Below are 17,508 nucleotides of genomic sequence, written 5' to 3'. Positions count from 1 at the left end.
TTAACGATGGGGGGTGAGGTGTTACCCCCCGTTGATAGGGCTGGCAACTTGGGCGTCCTCCTTGACTCCCGGCTCAATTTTGAAGACCATATGGGAACCGTGACCAGGGGAGCTTTTGCCCAGGTTCGCCTGGTGCGCCAGTTGCGACCCTACCTGGACCAAGATGCCCTACGCACAGTCACTCATGCGCTCGTGACCTCCCGTTTAGACTACTGCAACGCTCTCTACATGGGGCTGCCCTTGAGGACCACTTGGAGGCTTCAGCTGGTGCAGAATGTGGCCGCGTGAGTTGTGATGGGGGTTTTCCGATACTCCCATGTAACACCTCTGCTCTGCAAGCTGCATTGGCTCCCGGTTGCCCTCCGGATGAGATTCAAGGTGCTGGTGATGACCTATAAAGCCCTAAATGGCTTGGGTCTGGGATATCTGAGGGAACACCTGCTGCCAGCATCAAGTTCCCTTCGTCCAGTGCGCTCCCACAGGGAGGGTCTGCTCAGGGTGCCGCCGGTAAAAGATTGCCGGCGGATAACACCCAGGGGGAGAGCCTTCTCAGTGGGTGCGCCTGCCCTCTGGAACCAGCTGCCCGTGGAGCTGAGGACTGCCCCCGACCTCCGTTCATTCCGCCGGGACCTGAAGACCTGGCTCTTCGAGCTTTCTGCCCCAGGCTGAGAATTTTAATTTTAATTTTAATTTTAATTTTAATTGGGGTTTTTACTATATTTCAGGGATTGATGTAATTTTTTTAATTGTTTTTCACTTTCGTATTTCTTGTTTTAAATACCCTGTAAACCGCCATGAGTCCTTCGGGAAAGGGTTAGGGTATATAAATCTAATAAAATAAAAATAAATAAATATGTGCCAGAGTGAGTAATGCTGGTTTAGCTACATGCTAGAACAACCAGTTGTAAGTTCAGGGACTCCCTATACACTCTTCTGCTCTGCCTGGGGGCCTAAAAGGCAGCCTGCTTTATTCTGGACTATTTTAAAAAATCCAGTACCTTGTAGATGCTCTTCACAAAACCAGCTGCTGCAGGAAGAGGCCCTGTTCCCAAAATGGCTACTTGGGTGAGCTTGGCTACTCAGCGAAACATCTGTCTGTTAAAAGAGCAGCTGGTAGAATTTCCCCCACAGCCTTTTACCTTTTTTTTTTACCTTTTACCTTTTCTAATTGGGGGAGAGGGAGGGCTTGCAAAGAAAATCTGCAGAGTCACTTCAGTTGTTCCAATGGTTATGGAGGCTGCGTGGGGCTGTTCCTTCAAAGACATCCTTGTAAAGATGATGCTCGAGGGTGGTGCTTTGTTTCTTTCTTCAAAAAACAACAACAGTTTGTTGTTTTTTAAAGGACTCGGATGGAGCAAGGACAGAAGGATGTTGGTGAGCACCATATTGCTTGGGCTGCTTTACAGCCAAGAGATTAATCTATTCTAAAATCCCATCTCTAATTTTCCCTAGTTCAGGGTGATGGATCACCAAAAGCTCTTTTAGCATTTTTTCCATAACACCTTTTAAAACTAGAGAGTAAAATCACAAATCCGCCCCAGCTGCTAGAACAGGTGCTATTTCCTGGATTAGTTTCATTCTGGGCAACCGCACCGCTTCCGTTATGTTGCATTTTGCAAGCTGTTGTTTCAGATGTCAAATCCTATTTTTTGCTGATTTAGTGCACTGATACTAGAACAGCCTAATCTATTCAAGAAAACTATAGGGTGCAGTTAATTAAGGATTTTTAATCTAGAGAATTGGACAATTTTTAAATAAAATTTAAACTCTAAACTCCAGAGAATTTTTAAAAAACTTATCACTGTCACTTATCTGGGTTGTGAATTGCAACATCATAATGCATGCAATAAAAGCAGAAGAAAAAAGAGTAATTTATATGCCAAATGTCCATACTCCTATACGTTTAAATACAAAGGGTAACTTGAAATTCTGCTACATTTAGAATTATTGTATTTTTTAAGGGAAGGGCTCTGGTGTTAATTCTGCAATCATTGTAAAAAGCAATTAAGGTAGAAAGGCCAGTGGGAATGAATAAACTACCGGTAACTTCTTTGATTAGAGAAATTTACAGTATTGGTGACTGGAAATTTCTTACGGATTTTTTTATGTAGAAATGAAAAAAAGAATGTACGATTTATGGCTTTGATGATTAGACAAGATAGATTATAGAAAGAAGAGTATTATGATGTATATTTATGGAATACTTATGGTTAACATCTTCTAGTTTTGTGGAGCTAGCCTAGAATTTGCTGCAACTTGTAGAATAGGTTTAAACATTCTATATAAAAACAGTTTCTGTCTCAGAAACTTCACTCCCAAATTTACCTCTGAGGCAAATCCCACCCCTTGCAGGCGGGCCACCTTTCCAACTGAAGGAGCTTCCTGCTCTTAGCTTAGTTCTTCCTGCCTCCCATCCTGGGGAACGGATCCAAAAGGGAATCTTTTCCCTCTCTAAATCTGTGCTGGGACCTGCAAGTTCAGGTACCAGCCCCACTAATGTTATACACCATGGAATCTGATTGGAAGACATTTTTTTCCAATTTTATCCACACCTTATTTATTTATTTAAAGCATCTGTTTGGGCGCCCAAAGGAAGCTGTGAAACTCTGGGTCACATATAACAAAAGCAAACAAGAAAAAAGGAAATCTAAGCCATAACATCACTGAAGATAAACGTGCAAAGTGGTGAATTAACAAGAGAGATTAAAGCAGCCCCTGAGGGAATTTTACCCATCTCATCCCAAAGCCCCGGCAGTCTCTGAAGTTCTCTTCTCAGAAATCCAGACATCGCAGCTCTTTCTTTGAAGGGCCATTATGGCCAAGCAGGGCTGGCCATGGAGTCCCCCCCACCCCCACCCTGCAAGAGCCACGTCCTGGGCCTCAGGCTCTGCCTCCAAATGGGGCTGCTTCTCCCACGTGTCTCCTCAGAGCGGGACCAGCTGCTCTCCGACTGGCTTTGACTGAAGTGGAATACCCACAAAACCCACCTGTGCGAAACCACGAAGCTTCAGAGCAACAGTGAGCACACCACAAACCAGTTAGGACCATTCAGAGAATTTATTTTCTTAAAGTGGACAGCCTGTAACATTATTTCTGCTAAATTTTTCTTAAAGCCCTTGGCTGTGAATTCCCACTAATGTTCATACAATTGGGAAACAGAGGGAGGGGAAGGAAGGCGAGTGTGATTGTGTGTGTGTGTGTGTTTGTGAGAGAGAGAGAGATAGAGAGAGAGAGAAACTATGAGTGCATGGATGTGCTTTACAATTCTTGAATACATATTTACACATTTAGCTTGCACTGGAATTGGAAAGAACACTTATGTGGGAGGTGGGGGGGAATGAGCTTTGTGACCACTGGCCACATGCCCCAGGTGAGGTTTTTCAGTAAAGACACAACAGTTTCTCTGGCCCACTTAAGTATGTGTTTGCCAGAGGAAGAGGCCATTCAGCATTATTTTAACACAATGACAGAGAACTGAAAAATGCATCACTTCCATTTCTTTAATTCCACTAAGTTTTAAAAATTTAAATATCAAGACATTTAAATATTGTTCATATCACTCATCTGTTCACCTAATAATTACAACACATTTTAAAAATAAACACCAAAAAAGACTTAAAAGGCTCTATTATACAGTTTCATTGGCTCCTGTGTTTTGAAAGGCCGTTGCAAATGCTGCCGTACTTCTCAGAATTTTTGTGAAGCAAAGGAGTAAGTCTATCCATTGGCACACACAGAATCTAGACACAAAACAATAACTTAGAAAGAATCCATATACCTGCGTTCAAAAAGAAAAAAATCAACCACTCATTTTAGAGATTGTGTGAAATGACACAATTATTTGGCAAAAAAGGATTGAAAAGAAAAACTTTCAACCTATAAAATTCCTCCCTGGTAGAATAGTGACCACAACTTAGCCTGGTCTTCAGTTTAGTAATTCTACTCATTTCTCACTTCGTGCTGCACAATCTGAAAATCTGAATGACTCAGGTGAGCCCTCCCAAACCGTTCCCCCACATCAGGTCCTTCCGCAGGCGGAATATTTTGTGACACACAGTTACATAAAGACAATGTGTGTACCTGGGATCTGCTTAGCATGTGCTGCAAGGAATGTGACTGGGGGGGGTGCTTGGGGGGGGCGAGATCACCAGGCTGGGTCCCAGGGTGGAGGCAAAGAAAGGCTGTTCTGGCAAGGGGCTCCTGACACATCCTGCGTCCCGCATGCTGGCTCTGCCTTCTTCCCAACAGGAAGCTGGTTTCTAGGACAGGAAAGAGAATAATCTGCCACCGCAGGAAAGGAAAGGACGCAGAATGAGCCCATGAGGCCGGGACGGTGAAAACTTTTCAGTTCGGTTCAAAACCTCACCATTTGCAGGGAGGCATGCCGCCGTTTCTTTTTGTGAAAACATGGAGGCAGCTGAAGGGATCTGCGAATGTGCGCCAGGCAAAGTCTCCCCTCCCTAACTGGATCTTCCAAGTGTGCCCTGTTTTTTCCCTCTGTGAATGGAGGGATTTGCCTATTTTGCATCGCCACACGAAGCCAGGCTCATTTCCTCAGAGGATCCTTAGCAAAGGCCAATATATTTTAGGTTGTTCTGAATGATGACGTCTGTCACCGCATCAAACACAAATTGGATATTACTGGTGTCAGTAGCACAAGTGAAATGTGAATAAATCTCCTTGGTCTCCTTGTTGCGATTCAAGTCCTCAAATTGGCGCTGGATATAGACGGCCGCCTCTTCGTACGTATTTTGGCCCTTGTACTCAGGAAAACAAACCGTTAGTGGGATTCGGCGAATTTTCTCTGCCAGAAGATCCTTCTTATTCAGGAAAAGGATGAGGGAGGTGTTGATAAACCAGTTGTTGTTGCAAATGGAGTCAAAAAGGCGAAGGCTCTCGGCCATCCGACTCTGTGGAAAAAGATGCAAGTGTCAGCAAGAACATCAGGTACCGGGAACATAACATGCTTTGTCATCAGCGTTCTGGAGCAAAGAGTTAGCATCGGAAGAAATTAAAGGGAGGAATTAAGAATAAGAGTAAAACATGTGACAAAGTTTAGTTTAATCCAATATCATTATCCCTCTGTGCCTTTTTCTAATCATTCTTGCTTTCAGCATTTCCATATATGGCTTATTTTAACTCCTCCTCTTTTCATTTTCAAATTTCTCACAACTTCCATCCAATCCAACCTCCATTTCCATTCCTTTCAACCCAGGTACCCTCCATTCATATATGCTTGTAAGTCAATCCTCATTTTGTTCTCTTTGCACCCTGTTTCAAAACGCTTCTTTCACACTGGTCGTTCAGATTAAAATTCAATCCATCCTCATATTCCGCCCATTCAGCTTACCTCTTGTTTAAACAATACACACTTAAGCATCCCATCCAATACATTTTTGTTTCTCCTGATATACCCAACTCTTGCGCTTATACACTGTGGCAGAAGCAAGTCTTATAAACAGACATTTTGCTTCTCTTGCAGTCATTCATTCCTCACAATAAACCATATGTTGCTCTCTACTTTTCTAACAGCTTTTACATGTTAACAATGTAGCTCAGTTTATATGGCTGCCTCACTGATCCAGAAGGACTCCATGACTGATGGCATCAAAAGCCACTGAGAGATTAAGATGGGCCAGAATTAATAAAGCGTTTGGGAGTAGTGCTTTCCTGAAAAGAAAACTTGCACTGAACATATTCAGATCACTGGACATTGTTGAAGATGGTTTTCTGTCAGAATGGGGATGGGATGGAATGGAATGGAATGGAATGGGATAGGATAGGACAGGACAGGACAGGACAGGATAGGATAGAACAGACCTCACGGACCTCAGAAACGTTCATTCTCCATGCGAAAGATGCTTCTGCCCACAACTCCTTTTTGCCTGACAGAAAGCCTGAAGCTTTCAACTGAGGGAGAGGGCCAGGCCCCTCGCACCCACGTCCAGCCCGCCGGAGCTTGCTGCGCTGAGGGAGAAAGTGACCCCGTTATCCCTGGAGCCTTGGAGCCCTCATCCAAACGGCCTGGAATGGAGGCCAGGGAGGCTTCTGCATGCCTCTGGAGGTTGGATCCAGCCCTCAGAGGACTGCTCCAAGCTGCTGCCGCTCAGAACAGAGCTTCCAAGGGCCTGATCCAAGCCTTGGAGGCATTTTCCTAGCCGTTTGCACCAGGAACGGAGTTTTTTCCTGGCACAAATGGCTAGGAAAATCCCTCCAAGGCTTGGATCGGGCCCTTGGAAGCTTCTGCGCCCCACTGCAGCTTGATCCAGGCTCCAGAGGCCTTTTCCAGGCTGCTGCCGCCTGGATTTGAGGCCGGGGAACGCTTCCACAGCCCCCTGTGGCCCAATTGGGCTGGAGAAGCGTCCCCCAGCCTTAGATCTCTACCTGTATCAATAAGAGTTGGATAGTAGACAAGATGAGAAGGATAATAATACTGCAGACATACAGCGTGGGTAAATGTATATTGACATAAGACAATACTGTGAGAATTAGGAATACAACAGAATGATGGCATGAGGGGGGAAAAATTGGCCCTGTGTCTAATTATTTTGGCATGCAATGCCCTACAGAACATCCCAAGGGGAGGAGTTGAAACAGCTTATATCTGTAGATATTTCTCAGCCCTCCTGACCCTTACAATATATAGGTCATCTATGGATGGAAGGTTGGTTGCAATTGTTCTTTCTGCAGTCTTAACTATCCATTGGATTCTGTAGCTGTCCTGTTTCAATGCTATGCCAAACCAGACAGTAACAGAGGTACAAATGACAGACTCAAGAATTCCTCTGTATTAACAGCTTCAGGGCTTTAGCTGTGAATTAAACTTTTCCTTCTTTAATTGCTAACTAAGATTAGTAAAATTAGTAAAATTATTATTTCTTTTTTATTCAAAGACACCAGTTTAGATACGCATCTTCAATAGGTAGTTAAGAGACCTTTTTGTGTGATTCAGTGTTACTATAATGGATCACCACGTGCACTACACAACCAACCAAATAAATAGTATAAGAAAAAAAGATAAGTTGGTCCTTAATTATAGATCCTAAAATTCTGACCCAGGTCTGAAAAGGATTGCTCTGTAAGCTAGGAACAGAAGACAGGCTGTAACCAAATGTATGTAATAATGGAACCTGTTCTCGTTTGCCCTCAACTGGCCACTTCCAAACATTTATACAATAAACAGATGCAATGATAACGAAAGACTGAGTTTCATTTAGTTTTAGAAATAAAAGCTAGAATGAGTCATGTAAACCTTTATGAATTTTATCGGAACAATTGTGTCAGGTCCCTTTTGGAACGCTGCCACTCTGAGGGGAAAGATCACTTGGGATTGAAGTCGTTGATGCTTTTGCTTTCATGTATCTCTGGGAATTAGTGGGGTGGGACTGGGCCATAAGGGCCATCTGGATGGACTCCTTTCCGGCCAGCTCCCGCCTGTTACCAAGATCGCGATGCCCGGGAATGATGTTATCACCTTCTGATTTTGGAGTTCTCACAACAGCTTCACGCCAGCGGATTGGCTCCTGATGGACTGGGGCATTGGGGTAGGGTTTGAACACGGGGGAATTAGCTTAACGAATCATGCGGGAACTTCAGATTCCGCCTGGCTTCTCTGCAATCACTTTCAGTAAAAGAGAGAAATAACACTTGTTTCAAGAGTCAAGCTTTCCTGCGAAAATAGAAGAGGCAGGACCTTACAAATTGCTGGAATGACCATTTTAGACAACTGCCTGTCCACAAGCAATTTTCACATAAGGACGCTGTTATCCTCTTGGCTCAACTGAATCTGGCCAAAAGATGCTGCTGGTGTCTGAACTCAGGGCTTGCCACCTCCCGAAGAACTGCTGAGTTTGGTTTCAGTCGGATCCTCATGATTTCTACATGGCTCTCATCTTTTATGTATACAAGGCTGCTTTCTATTCAGAAGGACTGCCATCTATCATACAGATCTGGGAGGGAGGGAGGGAGGGAGGGAGGGAGGAAGGAAGGAAGGAAGGAAGGAAGGAAGGAAGGAAGGAAACTGGAGCTGACTTTGATGTACCACTGTCTGCCATTTTTCTCCCTTGGCATTCCCAATTCTTTTGACCTCTTTTCCAAAGGGACAGTCTGCATACTAGTCTGCTCAGCTTGAGACCCTTTAGAAGTTCAGGGGCTGCCAAATACAATATTTTCCTCCCTCCCCCAAATGGGTAATTCAAAACAGAATAGAATAATAAAACACCTAAAATGTATTAGACATTTTACTGAAGCTCTGCCCACAACCCTTAAAAAAGAAGAATAGGACAGGGAGACAATGGAGAAACTACCCATTGGACTATTAGTTCTTCATTGGAAGATTCGATTAATATTCCTTCCACTTCTTCTCTAATAAAATATTTTAGTGTTCCACACAATATCTCTTCCTGTTGATGAGAAATCATTCAATGGTCATACCCTCCAACTCACACTTAACTAAAAGGCTAGTACCCCATGGGGTACTTTGCTGAAAAAGAGATATGTTGTGTCTACAACATTTCCATAATCCATTGAGACATTACCTGATCAAAACCTGGGATGGGATGACTAGATTTGATCTTGATAAATCCATGCTGAATTTGGGTAGTTACCATCATGTGCTCAAAAGCTGCCTAATGACTGATCTCTTTACAATCATAACCAACCCTTGTTTTGTTTCTGGTATACACTTTGCCTTACTGCAATTGCTAAAAAATTTCATCAGCATTTTCTTTTTATTTTGGTTCAGTATTCTAATTTGGATATAGTTATATACAAGGATAGAAGGATTACCCTAATTTGAATGAATAACCCAAACTCAAAAATGCATACAACTGCAGCCGTTTCATATTCTTGCAATTTCTGCAAAGTCAAGAATGCTCTTCTCAAGATGAGATCTGCCCATTTTTAATTTAAACTAATTCTTGGGAAGATTCCAAGGAGGAGGCAGCCCTGTGTGGTGAAGGAATGTGTGATTTTGCCACAACCCACTTGGACTTTGTCTCCCATGTAAGCATCTTTCTTCCCCCCCCCCCATCCTCCCTCCCTTAGCAGGCTTGTCATCTTCTCAGAGTATTAACACCTCAGAAAAGGAACCGTTTCTGATTCACCTGATGTTACTGTGAATTTTAATTTTCTCTCACATGTATGAGAAGGAAACAATTGTGAAAACCTGGATATATTTAGCACCTCTGATTTGAAATTCTTGCTACAGCAGCTTGCTGCAACCTGAACGTTCATCAGATGAACTGGAAGGATATCTAATATCCCAAACTCACAGAAAATTGTGTCACTGCTTTTCTTTTAATTTAACATCTTTACCCAGCAAGCTTGTTTCTGGCTGGACCAGGAAAATGGTTGCTTTAATTTGGATTCCTGTACCGAGCAGCAACTTGATGGCCGTGGCTAATTCTGGACTCTGCAGTTTAATAGAAGTAGCACAATATTTTGCAGTGCTTTATCTAGGCCATTGTTTCTCAGTCTTGGCAACTTGGCTCAGCTGGCTGGGGAATTCTGGGAAATGAAGTCCAGATATCTTCAAGTTGCCAAGATTGAGAAATACTGATCTGGGCAAAATTTAAAAACAGGAATGTTAACATCCAGCTCAAGAATCCAAATAGGTTCATTCCGTCTCCGAAAATCTTACTGTTTACTGAATACACTGCATGGTAACGGCGAAGCAAAACTAACTCTTTTGCTCTAGAAGCCTTGCAGGTAATTCTTTTAAAATTTAGCAATAAAGAAAGAAATTTCTTAAGAGACATGAAACAGAATGTTAAAAATGTGCAATGTATTTGGGCAAATTTCCATTTTTTTATAGCGTGGTACACATTGCTTCTCAGAAAGAAATGGATTAAAAATGCAACACATACACTCTGAAATGCACTGAGCACTTTGTCAAACATTTTATCTCATTTTCTTACATGATCTTATTGCTCCTTTATCAGTTATTTTTCCCTAGTTTTTTGTTGTTCTCTTTTTAAGCTCAGCACAGCAGGGAGAAAACAAAAAAAAATGCTATTTCCCTTATTACCTGCCAATCACACCTGGTAGGCCAGCCCCGACTGAGCCGGGCTCCCGTCAGGAAATTGGGCAAGCCTGACTAGGCTGCCTTTCCTCACCCCTCTCCTTCATCCCAGAGAATCCACTTCCCAATCTTACCTCGTTTCCCAAGGCTTAAAAAAAGTTTCAGCTCCCTTTGCCTGGGTAATCCAAATCATCTTCCTCACTCTCTATTGTATCCTGATTTATTTCCCCATCTTTAATAAAGTGCACTTATTTATTAAAATGTTATGCCGTCCATCTCCCCATGAATTGCATAACCTTACGTCAAAAGCAACTCCACAGATCTGCCTCACTCTCCATGCAGAATCAGACAGCAGCGGGTCCTGACCCCCTCCCTTTTTCTAGCAACACTTTCTTTTTATTTGCTGAATCTGTAAAGTCACAATCGGTGCTGTCTGTATCATTCCACTTTCCTCAGTATTTTGCTTGTCTGCTTGCAAGCCACGCTGTGGTTCATCGGTAGCCTAATGCTGGCTCCAGGCATGAAAAGAATTGTAGGATGTGTGCAACGGTTCGAGGGAGGAGCCCCCAAATTTGCTTTTTCTGGAATCTCTAGATCTCCCCCACTTACAGAGCATCTCGGCAGGATTTAATATTTGACCTGTCAAATTAAAGGGCCCTTAAGCATTGTGAAAAAGCAGCAAATGAATGGTGCTTCCAGGAAAATTCATATAAAATAATTCAAAATCTTCCAAACTTCTTGGCTCGTATTCCAAATACCATGGGTTTTTTCGGGGGGAGGGCACATTGCAGTCCTTAACAACTGTGCCTCTTTGCCCCACTGGCCCAAACGTTCCCCAGCCACATTCCCTGAAGGCCAAGTCTGTTGAAAGAGATTTAGCGGAAAGGAAGAGAGGGCTGAAGTGGAGCAAAGGATGAAAAGACAACAGCCCAGGGGCAGCGCTTTGCCACCCCGCGCTTCATGCAGATCACAATCACTAGAACGCCTTCCTGGCCACATCTTATGAGAAAGAAAAAAGATTTAGACAGAAAAATCTTATGACGGCAGCAAACATAATTGTTGGGGAGTTTTTCTGCCTTCCTAATTTGACAATTTGTTCTTTCTATAAAACAATTTTTCAAAAACACAGGACCACATCAAGGAAGCTAATATTCTTAAACATATACGTACTTATTCATGAAATTTATAGATTCATCCAATGTTAAACAACCCTAAGCAGTTTTCACTGGAAACGAGCCTCCCTCTCTGTGCCGTGACTGAAAAGGCTGCTTCTGCCGTCCCATCAGCTGAATGGATGGGGCCTGGTACACGCCAGCCCTGCCGGGTTGCACAGATCAAGCGATGCTATGAAATAACCCTTCAGATAACCAGGCTGCGTGCCCCAAAGGTCTTTATAGTTGGCAACCAGCACTCTGAATTGCCCCAGAAGTCAGTGCAGTTCCCAGAGCAAAAGTAGAACATGAGCCTGACAAGGTGTGCCCCTATTTGGCCATGCCATCATCGCATTCTGGACCGGCTAAGCTTCCCACTGGAAGGGAACCACAGCGCCATGCCCCCCATTCTCACCCTGCGCATGGGCCAGAGGGACACTATAGCTGATGCTGTGCGATCAAGAAGGTACCAATAGAGGAGAATGTTTGTAACTCAGGGTTGAAATGGGTCCTTGGTGCGCTTTGAACTTGGCTGTTTTCTTGCAGAGGCTTCATTACCCAAACTAACTAGCCCTGATGACATTACCTAGTTCTGGTAATGAAACATCTGCAAGAAAACAGCCCCAAGGACCCCTCAGATGAAGAAGGATGGCTGCATTCTTCTTGTCCCGGTTCTGCATATACTTCACATACACTACCTTGGTGCTTTTAAAAAAATTCTAATCAATTGTGTCTGATTCTCAGAGACCCTCTGGATAGGTCCCTGCAGTTTTCTTGGGATTTTTTGGGGGGTGGGGGAGTGGTTTGCCATTGCCTCCTTCCTAGGGCTAAGAGAGTGTGATTGGCCCAAGTTCATCTAGATGCCCTCATGTCTAAGGTAGGACTAGAACTCACAGTCACCTGTTTTCTACCCTACGCTTTCTAGCCTTCAGCACAAGACCAAACTGGTTCTCAGCTATGTGCTACTGCAATATAAAGTAAGATACACAGCCAGATTTGGGTGCACCTGTTAGATTCAGAAATGAAAGGGCAATGTCCTCTCCAGGACATCTACCAAAATTCAAAAGAGAAATAAACTTCAATTCTGCAAAAGAAATTGATATACTACTAAATTATTAAGAGAATTTGGAGATAAGTTGGCTGAGGGAATAAAAATTACAATTATTCAATATTATTAAAATAAAGTAATCCGTATTCTTGATATGCCCAAATCTGCTAAACTAGCAATCCTCATTTATCACATCCCAACATCTACACCTCTCTTCTAAGCTCCCAGACCTGCTAATTTTAGAAAGTTACTTTCTTGTCTCATTTTTGTAGGCCATCTGTATCTAAATCCAGAGGAGAGTCAGTTCCTGGCACATCTCACGGGTGAGATTTTCAGCCCATTGTTTATTCGGCACACACTGTACTCCTTCCTATTCCCTCCCCAGCAGAGGGTTGGGCCGTGGCTGGCCAAGAGTCACCCGGGAAGCTGAAGGTGGAGTCTCCTCAGTGACCCTCCAGCCCAGGGATGGGCAGCTATACCAATTTTATGAGTTGTGGACTTCAATTCCATGCTGGCTCAGGAATTCTGGGCGTTCAAGTCCACAGGTCAAGTTGGCACAGTTGCCCACCCCTGATCCAGCCCCTTAACCCCCCCCCCCGTGTTCTTCTTTTTCCAGTTCCATCACCTCTGTGGTGCAGATCAGGGGAGCCCAAAGACATCTCAGCAGAGCCATTTCTGAGAATCCCTTCCAACGACCAGCTCCTGCCTCTGCACTGCCGAGCCTGGGAACTGGGGGGAACGACCCATGATTCCGTTGGCCTCAAGGAATTCCATGAACGAAAAATTTCACAATGATGCTTTGCAAGGACCAGCTTAATAGAGCAGAAACTCATCACTTGGATCAAATTCTGGGAGAGAAGACCAATGGCAGCATTAAGAGTTCTTCTCAACAATAGTTATTAATAAACTTTAACTAAAGGTTGACAATGACATCAAATTACTCAAAAGAGCATAGCCTCACAAGAGGATTCAAGAAAAATGCGCATTCACACAAATGAACATTGTAGAACTCCTCCGAGCAATTATACCCTGGGAAAACGGATCACAAACCTTCACGCTTTCTATGAGGAGGAAGTCATGCTCTCTAGTTCTCATGCAGGCCTCATTCAGACTGCTACACTCATGGACTGCTATGCCCCAGGTACTCATCACCCTCATCTGGACTCAAAAGGAACAAGACTTAACAAAATTCTCTTTGCGCGAGAGAAGCTGCAAGAGTGTCAGAACCCACCTCAGCCCACATCTTAAGAAAGAAGGACTCTTCGAGACAAGATTTTCCAAGCAGGAACTTTTACTAAGAAATAGGAGATAGCAGGCATAATAGACAGGATCTGAGGAATCCCCTCACAGATCAAGATTTTTAAAGTGTCCCCAAGCAAACCCCACCACCCCACAGTTCATTCGGTCAGTTTCAGATCAGCCAAGCTCCAGGTGGGAAGCCCATCATGGGAGAGATAACAGTCTGTTTGCAGCAGGATCATTTCCACCCCCCTCATACTTCATTCGGAGAAACAAACCAGATTCCGGAGAGTTTCATTCCTCCCTTTTACACCCCCTTTCTTAGTTACTCGTAAGATGAGAAGGAATGCCTAGTGAGAAAGCAATTGATTATATTGTGATGGATAGCAAGCAGGCGGAATAAACAAAGGTTACATTTAAGGGAGGAAGTGAAAGCCATAAAGCTCCATGCCTGTTCCCTCTCCCCCTTGGGATGGCAGAATCCAGGGGGAGATGAGATTTGGGGTTAGCTCAGAGGAGATAGTGAGAAATGAATGGATTCTGACAAAGAGGTTGTACAGGCTTACACAATCTGCCACAGCCTGCTGGAAAAAGGAAGAACAAGCCCTTTTTTCAACATGCACTGCACTCCAGAAAAATCTGATTTTCAAATAGCTGAATATAACGAAGAAGCTAAAAATGAGTCCCCAGTGCATTTTCTGTTGAAAGTGGTCCCTAGCAGAACAAAGATTGTCAGTTACAGGTTGTCCTAAATCAACATGAATGTCCTCTTAGAATGCAGTAAGGCAGTCACAAAAATGGGTGCTGGAAAGATTTATTTATTTATTTATTTAATTTATTTAATTTATTTATTTATTTATTTATTTATTTATTTATTTATTTATTTATTTATTTATTTATTTATTTATTTAATATACCGCCCTATTCCCGTAGGGCTCAGGGCGGTTTACAAGGCAATTAAAACATAAAATACAAAAATTAAAATCAGTTAAAACAATTAATTAAATTTAAGCCCTAAAAATTAAAATCTAAAATCCAATTAAAAATTAAAAACCCCTCAGTCTGGGCCAGACAGCTCGAAGAGCCAGGTTTTCAGGTCCCGGCGAAATGAACAAAAGTCGGGGGCCATGCTAAGTTCCGTGGGTAGTTGGTTTCATAGGGCCGGCGCAGCCACAGAGAACGCCCCTGGGAATAACCTGTCGGCATTCCTTAACCGGCGGTACCCTGAGAAGGCCCTCCCTGTGGGAGCACACAGGATGATGGGAGGTTGATGCCGGCAGCAGGTGTTTCCTTAGATAGTCCGGACCCAAGCCATTTAGGGCGTTATAGGTCATCACCAGCACCTTGAATCTCACCCGGAGGGCAACTGGAAGCCAATGCAGCTCGCGGAGAAGAGGTGTTACATGGGAGTATCGGAAAGCTCCCATAACAACTCGCGCGGCTGCATTCTGCACCAGTTGAAGCCTCTGAGTGGTCCTCAAGGGCAGCCCCATGTAGAGAGCATTGCAGTAGTCTAACCGGGAGGTCACGAGCGCATGAGTGACTGTGCATAGGGCATCTCGGTCCAAATAGGGCCGCAACTGGCGCACCAGGCGAACCTGGGCAAAAGCGCCCCTGGTCACGGCTCCTATGTGATCATCAAAACTGAGCCGTGAATCCAGGAGGACGCCCAAGTTGCAAGCCCTATCGACGGGGGGTAACACCTCACCCCCCATTGTTAACGATGGAAAAAGCTGGTCAGTCCGAGATGCCGGTATGCACAGCCACTCAGTCTTGGCAGGATTGAGACGAAGCCTGTTTCTCCCCATCCAAACCCGGACCGCCTCCAGGCAACGGGACATCACAGCGAGGGCATCACTGGGTTGGTTCGGGGTGGAAAGAAAAAGTTGGGTATCATCAGCGTACTGGAGGTAGGAGGAAAACCACTGTAAAACAGTGCCCCCCACTCCCAACCCCCTGAGACGCCGCAGTAGGATACCATGGTCGATGGTATCAAAAGCCGCTGAGAGATCTAATAGGACTAGGGCAGAGGAACAACCCCTGTCCCGAGCCTGCCAGAGATCATTCACCAGCGCGACCAATGCTGTCTTCGTGCTGTGCCCGAAACCCGATTGGTAGGGGTCCAGATAATCTGCTTCCTCCAGGAACAGAGGGAGCTGATGTGCCACCACACTCTCGACAAGGTTGGAGACCAGACGATAGTTGTTCAAAATAGCCGGGTCCAGGGCAGGCTTCTTGAGGAGGGGCCGCACCACCGCCTCCTTCAAGGCGGCAGGGAAAACACCCTCTCTCAAAGAAGCAGCTATTACTGCCTGGAACCAGCCTCGTGTCTCCTCCCGGGCTGCATAAACCAGCCAGGAGGGGCACGGGTCCAATAAACAGGTGGTAGAGCACAGCCTCCTCATGATCCTGTCCACCTCATGGGGGGGGGTGTCACAGGATCGAACTCAGTCCAGGTAACACTCTCAAGACCGCTTGATTCCTCCACGTCAGACTCTGTCCAGTCAGAGTCCAAGCCGGCCTGAATCTGAGCGATTTTATCCGCCAGATGATGACTAAACTCCTCGGCCCGCCCCTGCAAGGGCTCCTCCCTCTCCTCCTGATGAAGGAGGGAGCGAGTCACCCGAAACAGGGCAGCCGGGCGATTATCTGCGGACGTGATGAGGGCAGCGAAGTAATTAGACTTCGCCGTCCTCATCGCAGCGAGATAAGACCTTATAAAGGTTCTTAATCGCAATCGGTCAGGTTCAGACCAGCTGGATCTCCAACAGCTCTCTAGACCCCGTCTCCGACGCTCCATCTCCCGGAGCTCCAGAGAAAACCATGGAGCCCACCAGGATCTGCGCCGGATTAGGGGTCGAAAGGAGACAACAAGGTCGAGCGCCTCAGTGGCAGATGCCCCTTCCCCTGTCCTTCAACGAGACTATTAGGTAAAGTCTGTGAGTCTTTATAGAAGGTGCTTGTATTATATTTACTGTTGCTTTTTAGCTACTGACTTCTATAAACAGCCTGTGTAGGGTTTATATCCTGTAGGAAAGATGGTCTACTCTTAACTTCTACAAAGCCTTTCAGAAGAGCCTTATGAAACCTCATCACCAGCTGCTGTGTTTCAGAAATGAAACCTTGGTGGTTAAATAGCTGTGGGAATTGCATGGGGACCTGGATCATTGCTCTTGATTACCTCGGGGGTTTCTCTCTGGAGCATAAAAACTTTTTTTTGGGGGGGGGGAAACAGCCATTGTAGCATGTGATGCAAACCAGTCCAACATCTTAGTTATAGGGTGTTTTATCACGCCCTTTTTTGTTAACCAACATCAGCATATTACAGCATACGTCTGGATGGTCGTTAGCAATTGCACTGGAAGCTTCTAACTTGTCTGGAAGCAGTCCAAGCAGCTGGCAAGAAAAGGTCCCAGGATCTTGTACATCTTCAACGCCATCACAGATTTAGCACTTTATGTGCGTTGGGTCTTCTGATCTTGTTTACCAATCGTTCCCTGCTCTGCTCTGTTCTAATGAGAGCTTTACCTGGCTGGCTGAAAGCAGTTTAGCCCTAGAAAACAAGGGAAGGCTCCCAAACTGACACAGTCGTTCCAAGTTCCTCTTCAGGTTTCCATGGAAATAGCAAATAATGGATATTCCAAGGATATTCCAAGGGTTAATGTATTCTGAACGACAGCAAAAGATTTATGTGGCAGATGCTGTAACACTGAGGGAGGCAGAAAAACAGGAGTGTAATCTTCTTGGCCTAGTCTCCACGCACACACATTTCCCAGACAGCCGAGAGTGTGTGCGGGCTGACGAAAGTGAGTCTCCTACTATCAGTTGTGACTTTTCTAATCCTCAAATGGGAAAAATGCCTTAGCCAGAAAAGCGTTTGGAGTTGGGGGGTCATTTTAAAAAAACAAACAATAAATGCAGCTTTTATTCTCCTTCAGAGTGAAAGAGGGTTCTGTCTCCACTTAACACATTAACAGAGGAAAAGTGATTCCTGGTCCAATCCAAGTCAGGCTGCAGTGCTGGGGATGGGGGGGGGGGGAGCGATCACA

The 17,508-nt window shown here is 44.7% G+C and overlaps 2 protein-coding genes across 2 annotated transcripts in view; one reads left to right on the top strand and one right to left on the bottom strand.

Moving 5' to 3' along the window:
* RSPH14 (radial spoke head 14 homolog) overlaps positions 1–17,508 on the top strand; it is a gene marked incomplete at both ends in the record, with an annotated part of 86,862 nt that overhangs the window by 6,183 nt on the left and 63,171 nt on the right. The gene's annotated exons all lie outside the window — the stretch shown is intronic.
* GNAZ (G protein subunit alpha z) overlaps positions 3,084–17,508 on the bottom strand; it is a 65,015-nt gene continuing 50,590 nt past the window's right edge. Inside the window, exon 3 of the mRNA XM_083373855.1 lies at positions 3,084–4,910. Coding sequence (XP_083229981.1) covers positions 4,566–4,910 — 345 coding nt within the window. The 3' untranslated portion in view covers positions 3,084–4,565. The remainder of the gene's footprint in view (positions 4,911–17,508) is intronic.

The sequence above is a fragment of the Vipera ursinii genome (assembly GCF_947247035.1).
Source record: "Vipera ursinii genome assembly, chromosome: 14".
Classification (NCBI taxonomy): domain Eukaryota; kingdom Metazoa; phylum Chordata; class Lepidosauria; order Squamata; family Viperidae; genus Vipera; species Vipera ursinii.
Note: the sequence above shows the minus strand (reverse complement) of the source record. Positions and strands in the feature narration are given on the sequence as shown.